Source organism: Oncorhynchus kisutch, linkage group LG11, assembly GCF_002021735.2.
Source record: "Oncorhynchus kisutch isolate 150728-3 linkage group LG11, Okis_V2, whole genome shotgun sequence".
NCBI lineage: Eukaryota > Metazoa > Chordata > Actinopteri > Salmoniformes > Salmonidae > Oncorhynchus > Oncorhynchus kisutch.
The window spans coordinates 15675227-15691988 of record NC_034184.2 but is presented as its reverse complement, the minus strand read 5'-3'; the positions used below and the strand labels follow the sequence as shown (position 1 = coordinate 15691988).

At 42.1% G+C, this 16762-nt stretch overlaps 2 protein-coding genes across 3 annotated transcripts; one reads left to right on the top strand and one right to left on the bottom strand.

Annotated features, from left to right (window-relative positions):
* Window positions 1-775: 775 nt before the first annotated feature.
* LOC109899954 (cystatin) lies at window positions 776-3452 on the bottom strand. The gene is made up of 3 exons (XM_020495627.1): window positions 3222-3452; window positions 1678-1788; window positions 776-1114 (listed from the first exon to the last, which is right to left on the bottom strand). The coding sequence occupies exons 1-3, from the start codon at window positions 3426-3428 to the stop codon at window positions 1034-1036; spliced, it is 399 nt and encodes a 132-aa protein (XP_020351216.1). The 5' UTR covers window positions 3429-3452; the 3' UTR covers window positions 776-1033.
* An 8647-nt stretch (window positions 3453-12099) lies between these two features.
* Window positions 12100-16587, top strand: LOC116376187 (epoxide hydrolase 1-like). Of its 2 annotated transcripts, XR_004211577.1 has the most exons (3): window positions 12100-12591; window positions 15414-15535; window positions 15988-16587. XR_004211577.1 is itself a non-coding variant. In XM_031835363.1 (2 exons), exons 1-2 carry the CDS (start codon window positions 15408-15410, stop codon window positions 16100-16102), a joined length of 243 nt encoding a protein of 80 aa, XP_031691223.1. In that variant the 5' UTR covers window positions 15169-15407; the 3' UTR covers window positions 16103-16587. The 2 variants fall into 2 exon arrangements, 1 of the variants encoding a protein (XP_031691223.1); XM_031835363.1 differs by lacking the exon at window positions 12100-12591 and having other exon boundaries at window positions 15169-15535.
* Window positions 16588-16762: the final 175 nt, after the last annotated feature.

Here is a 16762-nt window from a genome sequence, read left to right as displayed (position 1 = left end):
TTCGAGTCTCATAGCAAAGGGTCTGAATACTTGTAAATACGTTTTTTTTATACATTTGCCAACATTTCTTAACCTGTTTTCACTTTGTCATTATGTGTAGATTGACATGTTTGTATTAAATCCATTTGAGAAAGTCTGTAACGTAACAAAATGTGGAAAAAGTCAAGGGGTTTGAATACTTTCTGAATGCAATATACCACAAACCCCAAAGGTATCTTATTGCTTTTATAAACCAGTTACCTATGTAATTAGGGCAGTAAAAATAAATGTTTTGTCATCTGTGGTATACAATGATATACCATGACATTCAGCCAATCAGCATTCAGTGCTTGAACAACCCAGTTTATAATAAAGTATAAATAGCCAATAATCCCTTATGATACACCTTGTTTTTAGTAGTCCCTTGTCTCATACCTATTATCAATTTTAAAAAATGCTGTGATATACAATAGGTATGCTGCGTCACAGGGCGGACTGGTACCAGAAACCAGCCCTGACATTTCAAACACAGGCCACCCATTAGGCAGATAATGACAATTATTCACAACATAAAAAAAGTGACAGGCCCACTGGACTAAAAACAGACCAGCCCATCTGTCTTATTACATTTATCTGTCACGTACTGTTTCCTGTGGATTCTGTGACTCATTGGGCGTGTGACTGGCAGCTGTATTTCTCAACTTTGGACACAATCATGTGAAAAGAACACATATAGAACTTACTTTGTAAAGGAGAGTTGGGCATATGGCAACTAAATGAAGCAAATAACCACATGTAAACGTTCCAAAACATTTATTTAGTAACTGTTGCATCATTTTAATACTACATTCTCAAGACAGCAATGTTTGCATTAAGTGCTTATATTAGTGTGGGCATGCAATACGTTTGAACATCTTTTATTAGTGGGATTCTCTGAATACATCCTAGACAAGGAGGTTGAACTGCATTGGTAAGACTAACAAATAACACTAGTACTAGATAATAGTAGTTATTGGGTAGATTAGACATTGATTGAAGTTCTCTTCAATGGGTCTTAACTTTCACACTGGTTCTTGACCATCCGGATATCGCTCATCCAGGGGCGGCTCCACACCTCGAAGGTGCAATTGTAGGGCTGAGGAGACAGAAAGCAACATGAGTTGGCATAGTAACACAACCTTTTAGCAAGCAGAACACTTGACAATGGACTTGTTCGACATTGCAGCCGACTGCCTGATATACAAATCAACTTGCGTCATAAATAACTACTCATTATTTTTAGATCAGTCACAATTTACACACAATATATTAGTTGTTAAGCTCTTGAACATGGCCAAAGGCTGCACACACAGCCTCAATTCATTAGGGCATGGACTGAATGAAGTCGATTTAACAAGTGACATCAGTTAGGGAACATAGCTTTCACGTGGTCAGTCTGTCAAGGAAAGAGCAGGTGTTCTTAATGTTTTGTACACTCAGTGTATAGCAATAACAACTGAACTGAGCAAATTTTAATTTGTTTATCAACGGTTGTCTAAACTCTTAGTTACCAATGTGCTATGACTGTTTGTAACATGTTGCAAACAATCTATGGACCAGTCATAAGCCAGACATATAGGAAGCTCTGATAACCAACTGGCACTGGTAGAGGACAAACCGATCTGGGAACAGGCTAGTCTAGGCCCTAGTGGTCCTTACCACAGCCATCTGTGGGTCCTTGTGCACGGAGCAGACCTTCTCAACACCTCCCTTCCTGCATGGGGTCCTGCCCATCTGCACTGTGAAGATGTACTTAATCCCAGATACCACCTATAGGCAAGAGGGTGGGTTACACAAATAATCTTTTTAAATCATGGCCATCATTTTATGGGATCATATCATTCACATATACAGAAATCACACCTGCTTTCAAAGTCATTTTGAAAGTTTTATTGATTGTACATGTCATGTTAGATTAGGCCAGGGTGGCATTCTGTTTCTGCTCTTTTGCCAAATCCTGTCAGAACTGTCATGCAAAACACAGTACATTAAAGCAAAAACAGATTGGCACTCTGACCATGTTAGGCTATGAGGTCAACAAACAGAGGTGATAAACAGCATTTTGGCCTAATTCTAGATTGGTCTTCTCCCTATCATGCACGGATGATAAACAATTGAAATGGAAAAAACAGAATCCAATTCCCTTCTGCATTCTATGCGGTGTTCTCAAATTAGCGCAGATGCCCGCCTGGTTTAGAAATGAATAGTCCTCTGCATAATGGCAAATGTGCATTGATCCAGAGGGGTTGGGAAATTGGCATATAAACACAGAATCATTGAGCTTTCAATGTGGTGGTACTCTTGTGTTAATCTGATGAACTTCCTGACAATAAGACCCATTCCCCTTTTCAATCATTCAGCAGGTGCTCTTATCCAGAGCGATTTAGTTAAATTACTAAACCCATTTCACGTGAGGAATGAAACATGAGCAAACACAATAAGCATGGATTGGCGCCTGAGGTCTTTTGGGCGTCTATGTTTGGTTAAAATTTGGTCCTGCCTTGACTTGTCCCAATCATAGGCGTCTATGTTTCACAGCACAGTACAGAAGAGCGCAGCACAGCACAGTAGAGAAAATGAGGTATAGTTGAGTACAGTAGAATGTACCATATTGTACTCTACGGAATTAAACTATATTGTACTGTACTCTGAATAGTACTGTGCCATAATACTGTTCAAACTTGTGAAACAGCCTTGACGTCTAGGATTCTTTCAGATTTGGTCTGGGCCGGACTAACCAAATTGGTACTTGTTTGTTGGCGACTTTTATTAGAATAATACCCAGCATGCCTTGTTCGTTTTTTTAAATATATATATATTTTTTAATAACTTTTAGGTCGTTCAGCTTATCCAGAACGACTTACAGTCAGTGCATTCAACTAATGTAGATATACAAAAATATATCAGTCATAACAAGAAACATTTCTATAACAGTTAATGAACGTTATTGTAGTTGGTTTATTTTTTAACGTCGCTGACATCTTTAAAGCTAATTTAAAAAGCTTACATAAATGCATGTGACAGATTGGCATATTTATTATAATAATAAATTCCACCCATACTGCAAACATCCACAAAAGACGCATTTTGAACATACATAAGTGAGAAAATACGTATTTTCTACGTCATTTTGCTCACTGGGTAGACTACACAAACTAACAAAATTATCTTGTCGTGAACTAATACATGGAAAAGGATCTGACCTGTTTCTGTGCATTGACAACCTTGGCCACCTGCCTGACAAACATGTCGTTTGTTTTCTTGTTGTGTTCGACCACCGCGAACTGCAGGGCGTCTCTCATTCCTTGGTCGTTCATATTTGCGTCCATGGGGCCTCCGATCAAACCGGCGTTCGCCACCGTAAAGGCCACGGCGAGCAAAGGAACGACGATCTTCCATTCCATTATCATTTTCCCGTTTGATATCTTTTTTAATCGTCACTCCAATCGTATTAAACAAACAAATCCTTGCCTCAGACGGCTGTTATATAAACACGGTGACGTCACTGCCTGCTTGCTGAGAGTGGGGCTTGATCTTGATTCCACCAATCACTTCAACCCAAAACCTAAAGAGGAGGACCCAAAAGTTTACACGTATTAAGTGCGTTTGTTTTGCAGAACGGATCTTTAAAAAATGTTTTAAACCAGGCAAGTCAGTTACAGTTTCTCAGTCCCTTTGGTGCATTTTTCACATCATCCCTAACATGTGCAAAATAATAAGTGCATTTCTCAGAACAATTTGTACAAAATGCAATATACAATAGATATGTTTCTAAAGCTAGTCAGTCACTAAAAATCCTTAGTACATCTCTCAGAAGTAAATAGTCATGCCAATGATCATGTCAGTGTCATCAGAATGAAAAGTCATTGAGTCATTGTTCAAGAACAAGGTCATCAAAATGTTTAGGCATGTTGTCAATGTAACTGTGTACTTTGACAGTATTACCTGATGTAAACTTAGGCTACAGTTTGGATGACAGTTACTGTATTGAAAATGCACAAGGCTGCACTTCTATTGCATATATCAATTTCAACAGTACTATTTACATATTACTGTATGTGGGTTATTGATTGAAAGAGACTGGACAACCCAAGGGGCACAAAGGGAAAAAAACGAAATTAGAAATAAACACAGGAAACCACCCCTAAGGCACAACTTTGCCCGCAGCACTGTTGTGCGGTCTCTACACATCCAGACGTTCCTGTCTGTTGGCCCACATATTCTCATCCACATCACACCGGATATTTTCCCTTCCAATGCAACGTAGAAAGAATCTTTTGGAATGCCTTATCCAAGGCATTCCAAATTATCCCTTATCCCTATGGGTTAGGACACCATGCTCCGAAATAGCAGCACACATGGTGATATTTCCTCCCCGTTGGACTGGCAAATCCACAGTAGCTCTGTGACCGATGATATTCCGACCCCGCCTTCTGCATTTGGTCAGGTTGAAGCCAGCCTCATCCACGTATACAAAGTTGAGAGGGTTCACTTGATTCCAACTCCATTATACGCTACAGTGCCTTGCGAAAGTATTCGGCCCCCTTGAACTTTGCGACCTTTTACCACATTTCAGGCTTCAAACATAAAGATATAAAACTGTATTTTTTTGTGAAGAATCAACAAGTGGGACACAATCCTGAAGTGGAACGACATTTATTGGATATTTCAAACTTTTTTAACAAATCAAAAACGGAAAAATTGGGCGTGCAAAATTATTCAGCCCCTTTACTTTCAGTGCAGCAAACTCTCTCCAGAAGTTCAGCGAGGATCTTTGAATGATCCATTGTTGACCTAAATGACTCATTCCTTTGGAATGGTCCTCATTCCTTTGGAATGGTACACGGTACAGCTGTTTCATACTCATCTGGTTTCTATGCAGCACCCTGTCGATGGTTGAGATGCTAACCGTATGGATGTTTTCAAAGACATCGTTGTCTTCTATAATGGTCCTTTGTATTTCCCTGAGTCTCATGGCATTGTTTACTCGGACCATGGTGCAAATAGCCTCCTCCTGTTGAGGTGTGAAAAGGCGTCCTCTGCCACCGGTTTGAGGTAATCTTGCAGTCCTATGTGGGGAAAAATGCAGTGATGCATCACACTTTCAGACAAAAACTATGCGAACACACATTTTACTGGAAAACATACAGGTGGGTGCATGTAAGGTGCAGTATGTATCTGTATATAGTATATTTCTGTATGCTGTGAAATACAAGTGGACTACTGTAATATGAAGCATTGTAGGAAGTATACAGTATACTGCTTATATACAGTAACAGTGCAGTGTACATTGGTGGTCATACCTGTTCTCTCTTCGAAACGTTTGAACTATTGAGGACACGGTTGATCTCCCAATATTCGGCTGCACCCTTCGACCCGCCTCAGCCATTGTAAGGCCATGATTGACAACATGGTCTACAATAGTGGCCCTTATGTCATCAGACATGCACCTATGTCCTCTTCTGCCTCTTCCTCTGTTTTGCCTTCCACCACGCATCCTTGCTCCTCTTCTTCCTCCTCTTGGCTGTTGACCCTGTTCGTTTCCTGGTCCATCCATTATTGGAAAATTGCAACTCTGTGTTGTGGTCTGTCTATATATGCTTGCCAATTGATTCTTCATGAGATGCAACTTTGAGCAATTTAGACAACTGGTTGATTGTTGGTTTAACTAACGCTTTACATTCCTTCATGAGTGAGGGTCAATTTCACCTGCACGATTCATCAATTCACGTTTTTGTACAAAAGGTCTAATAGAAATGTGTAAAACTATGCTTGACAGTTTATGACAAATAGTTCAACAATTTAGCATGTAATGGCTTATGCAAGGAACTAATGCCTAGATGTTTTGAGGGGTAAGACTATTCAACAGAGAACCATCTATTATATTTTGATCAACATGACATGAGCAATTGATCATGTGGAAAAAAGCTGACACTTGTACATTATCAATTGCAATTTGTTCAAAGGAATAAGAAATTGCTTTAATGATGTGCACAAGTGACTAGCTGATTTGGAATTTGTACAAGTAGTATCAAGAATTGCACTTTTGATCTAAGAAATGCACCAAAGTGACTGAGAAAAACTGTAAGAGGAAATTCTTATTTACAATTACCGCCTAGGAACAGTGGGTTAACTGCCTTGTTCTGGGGCAGAATGACAAATTTGTACCTTGTCAGCTCGGGATTCGATCTAGTAACCTTTTGGTTACTGTCTCAATACTCACCTGCCGACTGGCTTGCCCAGTCTTGTTTGCCTGGTTGTACAGCTAAATACATAATTGAAAAACACTTATGAAATGTCACGAGACCCTGCTCACCAATGGAATTGTAAAATTCAGATGCTATTACCCAGGCAGATGCTACAGGACTGTTTTGCTAGCACAGACTGGAATATGTTCCGGGATTCATCCAATGGCATTGAGGAGTATACCACCTCAGTCACCGGCTTCATCAATAAGTGCATTGACTAGGTCGTCCACAGTGACCGTACGTACATATCCCAATCAGAAGCCATGGATTACAGGCAACATCCGCATCGAGCTAAAGGCTAGAGCTGCCGCTTTCAAAGAGCGGGACACTAATCCAGACGCTTATAAGAAATCCCACTATGCCCTCCGACGAACCGTCAAACAAGCAAAGTGTCAATACAGGATTAAGATTGAATCCTACTACATCGGCTCTGGCACTCGTCGGATGTGGCAGGGCTTGAAAAACTATTACGGACTACAAAGGAAAACCCAGCCGCGAGCATACCAGATGAGAAAAATGCCTTTTACGCTCGTTTCGAGGGAAGCAACACTGAAGCATGCACGAGAGCACCAGCTGTTCTGGTCGACTGTGTGATAATGGTCTCGGTAGTCAAGGTGAGCAAGACCTTTAAACAGGTCAACATTCACAAAGCCGCGCGGCCAGACGGATTACCAGGACGTGTACTGAAAGCATGCGCGGACCAACTGACAAGTGTCTTCACAGACATTTTCTGTTATGATGAGGGGGGGGGACACCCAAGAGCGGACTCAACAGAGGAAACCGGGATGAATGCACAAAATGTTTATTGAACACAGAAAATGGGGAGTGCAGAACCGGGGCAGCTCAGATGAGTTGCAATAACGAGGAGTGTAGAGTGAGGTTGGAGTTGACAGCGTGGAACAGGGGAACTGGTCCTGAGGGGAATCCAAGGTGATGGTGGTGAGTAATATCCAGAGCAAGGAGGTTGGTGGTGAGATGTAGAACAGGAGACAGGAGCCGGAGACAGATCAGTACTTTAAGGAGAGGAAAAAAATTATGTAAGACAGGGAACAAGCACTGTAGAGCTACCAGGATCTTGAGCTAAGACAAAAGGCTAGAATCATTACTGACTGATCAGAGATTACGATCTGGCAGCGTGGAAATGGCAGGAAGGAGTTTATGTAGATGTCTTGATTATGGGACGATATGCAGCTGGTAGGGATTTGCTCTGACTCCAGCACACCTGTCTCCAACCACACAGACAAACAGACAGAAGGTTATGACAAAACCGGATGGACACCAGAGGGCGTAGTGGGAACAGATGTGACATTTTCAACCTCTCCCTGACCGAGACTGTAATACCTACATGTTTCAAGCAGACTACCATAGTCCCTGTGCCCAAGGAAGCGAAGGTAAGCTGCCTAAATTATTATTGCCCTGTAGCACTCATGTCTGTAGCCAGGAAGTGCTTTGAAAGGCTGGTCATGGCTCACATCAACAGCATCCTCCCGGATACCCTAGACCCACTCCAATTTGCATACCGCCCCAACAGATCCACAGAAGACGCAATCTCAATCACACTTGTGACGACCCTCCCACTCTGTCTGCCGTATTCTGTCTTTGTTCTTGTTTCCTTATTAGGATGTCGGTGGGCGGAGTTGGGAGGGTCGTCAGCTTCATGGGAAACACCTGGGCCAGGTGTCTCCCAGGATAAATAGACCTCTTCCACATTCATGGAGGAGACTCTCTCCATGTAGACATCTTTGTAGATTGTGTTGTTGTTCTTGGTGGCCTTTTGTTTGTTTGCTTTGGCACCGTTCAACACCCTGCATTATCACATTCATGCATGCAAAACACTCACTTACACTACTGATTACACACACCATTGTATATTTTCCTTAGTTGCTTTAGTTAATAAATATATATTTTGTTACTCCTTATCTCCACGTTGTCTCCCTTTGTTACGGGCATTGAGCCGGTTCGTGACTCACTCCACACTGCCCTTTCCCACCTGGACAAAAGGAACACCTATGTGAGAATGCTGTTCATTGACACAACAGTGGTAGGCCTGATCACCGACAGCAATGAGACAGCCTATAGGAAGTAGGTCAGAAAACTGTCTGCATGGTGCCAGGACAATAACCTCTCCCTCAATGTGAGCAAGAAAACAGAGCTGATTGTGTACTACAGGAAAAGTCAGGCCGAACAGGCCCTCGTTGACGTCGACAGGTCTGTAGTGGAGCAGGTGGAGAGTTTCTGTCAACGGTGTGCACAACTGGTTAACTGAAGTCAGATGCAGGAGAGCAGAGATAAGTGAACAAGCACACTTTATTTGGCAGAAGGAAAACAGTCAGATGCAACTGCGTAATAACACTCCCGCCAAAGGCAAAAGCAAATAGCTCACTCGTCACACAAATAATGTACAGCATACAATACCACTGGTTCCAAACAAGACTCAGCGAAAAACCATCATGAAGCGTCACACATGATATGTAACGAACAATTACACACAGACATAGGGGGGGGGGGACAGAGGATAATATACACGTAGAGTAATGAGGGGATGTAAAATAGGTGTGTGGAAAAACAAGACAAAACAAATGGAAAATGAAAGGTGGAGCGGCGTTGACTAGAAGACCGGTGACGACGACCGGTGACGACGACCGCTGAGCGCCGCCCGAACAAGGAGAGGAGCCGACTTCGGCGGGAGTCGTGACAGTTTCAAGTTCCTTGGTGTCCACATCACCAACAAACTTTCATATTCCAAACACACCAAGACAGTCGTGAAGAGGGCACAACAAAACATTTTCCCCCTCAGGAGACTGAAACGATTTGGCATGGATCCCCAGATTCTACAAAAATGTTCTACAGCTGCACCATCGAGAGCATCCTGATCAGTTGCATCACTGCCTAGTATGGCAACTGCTCGGCATCTGACCTTAAGGATCTACAGAGGGTAGTGCATACGGCCCAGTACATCACTGGGGCCAAGCTCCTGCCATCCAGGACCTATATAATAGGTGGTGTCAGAAGAAAGCCCAATCAATTTTCAGAGACTTCAGTCACCCAAGTTCTCTGCTACCGCACGGCAAGCGGTACCGGAGTGCTAAGTCTAGGACTAAAACCCCAAGCCATAAGACTGCTGAACAATTAATCAAATGGCCACCGGACTATTTACAGTTGACCCCCCATTTATTTTGTACACTGCTGCTACTCGCTGTTTATTATCTATCCATAGTCACTTCACCTCTACCTACATGTACAAATTACCTCAACTAACCTGTACCCCCGCACACCGATTCGGTACCGGTACCCCCTGCATATAGCCTTGTTACTGTTATTTTATTATTACTTTTTTATTATTTTTTACTTTAGTTTATTTGGTCAATATTTTCTTAACTCCTCTTGAACTGCACTGTTGGTTAAGGGCTTGTAAGTAAGCATTTCACGGTAAGGTCTACACTTGTATTTGGCGCATGTGAAAAATAAAGTTTGATTTGATTTGACCTCGCCCTCTGCATGGTAGCGGGGTGAACAGACCGTGACTTGGATGTCTGAGTTCCTTAATGATCGTTTTGGCCTTCCTGTGACACCGGGTTCTGTAGATGTCACGATGATGAGGAGAGACGGACCAAGGCGCAGCGGACGTTGAGTTCCACATCTTTATTATAAAGTTAAACTTAGCAAAAACAAAACAATAAATCAATAAACTAACAACGAAACGTGACTACGTGGTGCACAAAACATAAAATAATATCCCACAAACACAGATGGGAAAAATGCTACCTAAATGTGATCCCCAATTAGAGACAACGATTACCAGCTGCTTCCAATTGGGAATCATACAAATCACCAACATAGAAAATAAACTAGAACACCACATAGAAATAAATAAACTAGAAAAACCCCTGTCACGCCCTGACCTACTACACCATAGAGATACAAGGGCTCTCTATGGTCAGGGCGTGACAGTAGATATCCTGGAGGGCAGGCAGTGTGCCCCTGGTGATGCGTTGGTCAGACCGTACCACCTTCTAGAGAGCCCTGCGGTTGCGGACTGTGCAGTTGCCATACAGCCCGACAGAATGCTCTCAATGATGCATCTGTAAAAGTTTGTACACTAGAAGGTATAATAGTAATAAATGTCCCACTTATATCTTTATTTGTTATTATCAATCAACATTTAATAGTTCAATGTGAATACAATAAGGAGATTCACGAAGAAGAATATGTTATTGTCCATTGTCATTTTCTGATTTTGGTAATTGATCTTAGCTTGACTTTTTAACCAAGACCCATTCAGTAAAGTCTTACTACTAGTTCACTGTACTAGGAAGGCTACTAAGGGCTATGGTTCCTCTGGTGTCATGCTAACTCATTGTATCCGCTCTTATTCTGTGGTGTCCCTCCCGGCAGACTTTAAAGCTCTGGATGCAGCGAGGGTCTTCCACAAGCTGATGGAGCGTCTGGGATTGTGAGAGTATTATCTGCAGGGAGGAGACTGGGGTTCACTCATCAATACCAACATTGCCCAGATGAAGCCACAGTAAGAACAGAGTCCCAATTCTCCACTCTTTTCTAGATGTGTGCACTTGCACACTCCCAATCATGGATTTTAAAGCATGTGATTGGTGTAAGCATTGGCTGGAGTGATTTGCCAGCATTGTTTAATCCATGAGAAAAAAGTGTTTTGGGTGAAAATCGGGACACACCCTAAGAACAGAGAGACAGCTTGCCCCAAAAGTCCTTCCCCTTGGACCTCTTCATCTTTGTTGATCTGTTAGGTGTGTTAGGTTCTTATTTTTCAGAATCAATAACTCACGGACACTAGAGAAGCTTAACCAAGTTTAATTCTTCCCAAAGGGTCGTTATAGCTGTTATTCAGACAAAGACATGTTCCCATCATCACAAGTATACATACTCCACTTTAGACACCCCTCCTTCTCTCCAATCCAGACATCTTATAGTTTGACAGGAAGAGGGTAACAGGATAATAAACCATTATTTCTCCCTTCAAGGGATCTGACCTGACCTCCTGACCTCAACCCCTCCTTCACCTAATCCACAGATGTCTTCTAGTATCACCTATTGCACTCCTGTGACTCCCCCCGCCACCGTCCACCCAGCACATTCCACAGCCACTCTGTCTTTCTACAGAGAACCATTAACTTCTGACATAAAAAACACTCTTTCACTCCTTTATATACCATGCTTCTGATCTATCATGTCTTTAGTAAATCCATGTTCAAAGTTTACCCCGAATCCAACAGGTGGAAGCAAGCAATATGGTGGAAGCGCCACCACTATACTGCTTACACACACCCAGACCCTTCAGATCTGCAAATATGGAAGGGTTAGGGCTGCAGGAACATTAGTGTACACAGATTCAAGTGTTTTAAGTGCATTGAACATGAGTCAAATCCTCAACACTAAACCCCACTAAGCAGACAGACCCCTTGTTTTATTCTCTAAATTAAGTGACTGCATTCTTTGCTCTCTTCCTGTGCTACTGTAGGTGTGTGAAGGGTCTCCACCTCAACATGTTAACTGGAAAACAGAGGGGGTTGGGTGTCCTGTTTACTGTCCTGATCGGTCGCTACCTGCCCTGGCTGGGTTCACAAGGGAGGACGTCAGGATATTGTATGGCTTATTAGGTTTCATGGAGGGGAACGTACTGTATATGATCCAAAGTGGCGCAACGGTCTAAGGCACTGCATCTCAGTGTATAGAGGTGTCACTACAGTCCCTGGTTCAAATCCAAGCTGTATCACATCTGGCTGTGATTGGGAGTCCCATAGGGTGGTGCACAATTGATCCGGGTTTGGCTGGGGTAGGCCGTCATTGTAAATACGATTTTTTTTCTGAACTGACTTGCTTCGTTAAATAAAAAAAATAAAAAAATATGAGATCCTCAGGGAGACTGGCTAGCTGCACACCCAGGCCACCAAGCCAGACTCCGTTGGTGAGAATGTGATCATCACACACATTTTTACCTCACTGTCAAACAAACAAACTGCCCATCTGAAATTCAAAGTAGTAATATGATGTATTGTATGATCATATGTTTTTAACCTGTGATATCCTTTGTGGAAGCAATAGCACTTTTTAATGTCCAAGACACATTTCCTCTCAGAGACAACAAAATAAATACTAAATCCTAATCGAGGCGTTCTGAAGAAACCTACACTGGATGGATTCGAGGTGGCTCTAGCATGTAAATAAAAATAAATAAATACAATTTGTGGACAATGTCTCCCCTTGCAGGTTGAGGGGTGAATGACTCTCCAGTGGCTCTACAGACTGGAAAAGTTTTCCACCTGGGCTGACTTCAACAGCAGAGACTTGGGTAACACTATATTTGATTAGTCCATCTGTAGTTGCTCTACAGACTATCTACAGATGATCAGTAACATTTCAACTCTCTACTAAAACTAACTCTAACCTTAGTAAGCAGTTGCTTATCAAAAGGTACACTGAACAAAAATAGAAATGCAACATGTAAAGGGCTAGTCACATGTTTCATTACCTGAAATAAATGATCCCTGAAATGTTTCATACACACAAAAACCTTATTTCACTAAATTGTGCACAAAGTTGTTTACATCCCTGTTAGTGAGCATTTCTCCATAGCCAAGATAATCAATCCACCTGACAGGTGTGGCATATAAAGAAGCTGATTAAACTGCGTGATCATTACACAGGTGCACCTTGTTTTGGGGACAATAAAAAGCCACTATAAAAATATTCAGCTTTGTCACACAACACAATGCCACAGATGTCTCATGTTTTGAAGGAGTGTGCAATTGGCATGGTGACTGCAGGAATGTCCACCAGAGCTGTTGCCATTCATAACCTCATGTTCCAGCATGATAATGTACAGACCCATGTCGCAAGGAAGGACCTGTACACAGTTCCTGGAAGCAAAACATGTCCCAGTTCTTCCATGGCCTGCATACCCACCAGACGTCACCCTTTGAGCTTGTTTAGGATGTTCTGGATCGATTTATCTGACAGCGTGTTCCAGTTCCCCACAACATACTACTTCGCACACCCATTGAAGAGTGGTTCAACATGCCACAGGCCACAATCAACAGCCTGATCAACTCTATGTGAAGGAGATGTGCATGAGACAAATGTTGGTCACACCAGATACTGACTGGTTTTCTGATCCACACCCTTACTTTTTATTTTATTTTTTAAAGGTATGTGACCTGTATTCCCAGACATGTGAAATCCATAGATAAGGGCCTAATGAATTTATTACAATTGACTGATTTCCTTATATGAATTATAACTCAGTCAAATCTTTGAAATTGTTGCATGTTGAGTTTATTTTTGTTCAGTATAGTTTGTTGATAGAGCATATAGTTGAAGTCAGAAGTTTACATACACCTTAGCCAAATACATTTAAACTCAGTTTTTCCACAATTCCTGACAATTAATCCTAGTAAAAATTCACTGTTAGGATCACCACTTTATTTTCAGAATGTGAAATAGTAGTAGAGATAATTATTTATTTCAGCTTTTATTTTTTCCCACATTCCCAGTGGGTCAGAAGTTTACATACACCCAATTAGTATTTGGTAGCATTGCCTTTAAAAATGGTTTAACCTAGGTCAAACGTTTTGGGTACCCTCGACGAGCTTCCCACAATAGGTTGGGTGAATTTTGGCCCATTCCTCCTGATATAGCTGGTGTAACTGAGTCAGGCTTGTAGGCCTCCTTGCTCGCACACGCCTTTTGAGTTCTGCCAAAAAATTATCTATAGGATTGATGTCAGGGCTTCGTGATGCTCACTCCAATACCTTGACTTTGTTGTCCTTAAGCCATTTTGCCACAACTTTGGAAGTATGTTTGGGGTCATTGTCCATTTGAAAGACCCATTTGCAACCAAGCTTTAACTTCCTGACTGATGTCTTGGGATGTTGCTTCAATATATCCACATAATTTTCCTCCCTCATGATGCCATATATTTTGTGAAGTGCACCAGTCCCTCCTGCAGCAAAGCACCCCCACAACATGATGCTGCCACCCCCGTACTTCACGGTTGGGATGGTGTTCTTCAGCTTGCAAGCCACCCCCTTTTCCCTCCAAACATAACCATGGACATTATGGCCAAACAGTATTATTTTTGTTTCATCAGACCAGAGGACATTTCTCCAAAAAGTACGATCTCTGTCCCCATGTGCAGTTGCAAACCGCAGTCTGGCTTTTTTTATGGCGGTTTTGGAGCAGTGGCTTCTTCCTTGCTGAGCGGCCTTTCAGGTTATGTCAATATAGGACTTGTTTTTACTGTGGCTATAGATACTTTTGTACCCGTTTCCTCCAGCATCTTCACAAGGTCCTTTGCTGTTGTTCTGGGATTCATTTGCACTTCACGCACCAAAGTACGTTCATCTCCAGGAGACAGAACGTGACTACTTCCTGAACGATATGACGGCCGCGTGGTCCCATGGTGTTTATACTTGCGTACTATTGTTTGTACAGAGAAATGTGGCGTTTGGAAATTGCTCCCAAGGATGAACCAGACTGTGAAGGTCTACAATTTTGGCTGATTTCTTTTGATTTTCCCATGATGTCAAGCAAAGAGGCACTGAGTTTAAAGGTAGGCCTTGAAATACACCCACAGGTACACCTACTTGACTCAAATGATGTCAATCAGAAGCTTCTAAAGCCATGACATAATTTTCTGGAATTTTCCAAGCTGTTTAAAGTCACAGTCAACTTAGTGAATGTAAACTTCTGACCCACTGGAATTGTGAAATAATCTGTCTGTTAACAATTGTTGGAAAAATGACTTGTGTCATGCATGAAGTAGATGTCCTAACCAACTTGCCAAAACTAGTTTGCTAACAAGACATTTTTGAAGTGGTTGAAAATCAAGTTTTAATGACTCAAACCTAAGTGTATGTAAGCTTCCGACTTCAACTGTATACAGATGGCCTATCCAAATAAAGTGTGACTGGGACTTTGATGGCCAGTTCTACCAGCTGCTGGTTATATTTGCACCCCAAATGGCACCCTAATTCTTTCTAGTGCACTACATTTGACCCAGATCAAAAGTAGATCACTATATAGACAATGGAGTAGCATTTCAGATGCAGACACAGCATTCTTCCCGTTGTCAGAGCTGTTGATTGGTCCTTTCTTTTTCCTGTCTTTATGAAGTTCACCCTGGACTACCTGCTGACCAACACCATGATCTACTGGACTACCGGTTCCATCATCTCCACAACGAGGTTCTACAAAGAGACCCTCAAGACCAACATCGAGAACAGACTGGATAACGAGTGAGTGTTTGTGTTGCGGCACAGTGCTCCACAATGACATGAGGCTGTTGGCTTTCTCTCTACAGGGCCTGTCATTTAATACCTGCTTAATGGAAACAGTAATGCCACTTAATATGCCATAAGTAACTTACTGTACATTTGTAGTTGTATGTGATCCTTGCAGGACTTGAACCCATGACCAACTGAATTACAAAGCCCTAATCATGCTTGCTTTGTTAAGATAGCAGGCTCCCAATAATGAGGGTCTCGAAGTGGTTGTTTGACCTACTTTAGTTGAATGGACTGATTCTAATTCACCCTGGGAAGGAGCGCCTGCTAAATGAATGTCTGCTGTGAGTAAAATGTAATTGTGTTGCAGTGTTTGTTTTCTCTCGTGTCCTCAGGAAGATGGTGTACAGTATGTGCCTACAGGCTTAGCGACGTTCCTTAATGAGATAATGCATGTGCCCCAGGTTCAGGAACATCTACTCCTACTTCCACCAAGGAAGCCACTTCGCTGCCTTGGAAGAGGCACGGCTCTTGGCCGACGACCTGCTGCAGTTTGTTAGGAAGGTGAAGTTGTTTTAAGGCTGATGCAACAACAGCCAGTCCCAAATTGCTCCCTACCACCTGGCACAAACCCCTCGATGTTTGCAGTTCTGTAGATTCTGGATAGGTATAAGAAGTGCAGTGGTGAAGCTCACACCATATTTGCTGACACCTTAATGAAGATCTGCAGAAATGAAGGGTTAGGGCCAAGGAAGAGAGGTAGGAAGCGTTTGGGACTATCAGGGGAAGGGGTGGGACATGGGTTTGGTATGTAATGAACACAACCCAGGTGTGTACACTGCACTCTCCAGCCAAGTGCCAGGAAGAGAGCCAACAGAACTTCAGGGACTTAGTGTTCTCACAGAGGTGCACAACTAACTACTAATAGTCCAAGTTTCTCTAAAACCATTTTATACTGTTATCAAAGCTCAAAATCAAACTGTCTTATCAAGTCAATATTTAAAATACTCTGTCAAACAATGCTATTATAATTTAAGATCAATGTAATATGAATAAGGCTTAGTCATTTGATAATGTGCACTATCAGTCAAAACATAATTGACCAGCACTAACACATTCAGGTTACAAATGTCTGCCATATTGAACAAGAACTGTGGAAGCAACATAATCACAGATGTTTCAGCTCTTTCCTTCTCTTGTCCTTGTTGTAATAATGCACTACTGCTGTAATCATGTCTA

Excerpts from the sequence above, each read along its gene's own strand:
- LOC109899954 (XM_020495627.1), bottom strand. The coding sequence starts at position 3,428 with ATGATAATGGAATGGAAGATCGTCGTTCCTTTGCTCGCCGTGGCCTTT. Across the intron at positions 1,789-3,221 it reads TTGTCAATGCACAGAAACAG|GTGGTATCTGGGATTAAGTA; the intron begins GTCAGATCCTTT and ends TCTTGCCTATAG. Across the intron at positions 1,115-1,677 it reads AGGACCCACAGATGGCTGTG|CCCTACAATTGCACCTTCGA; the intron begins GTAAGGACCACT and ends CTGTCTCCTCAG.
- LOC116376187 (XM_031835363.1), top strand. The coding sequence starts at position 15,408 with ATGAAGTTCACCCTGGACTACCTGCTGACCAACACCATGATCTACTGG. Across the intron at positions 15,536-15,987 it reads GAGAACAGACTGGATAACGA|GTTCAGGAACATCTACTCCT; the intron begins GTGAGTGTTTGT and ends CATGTGCCCCAG.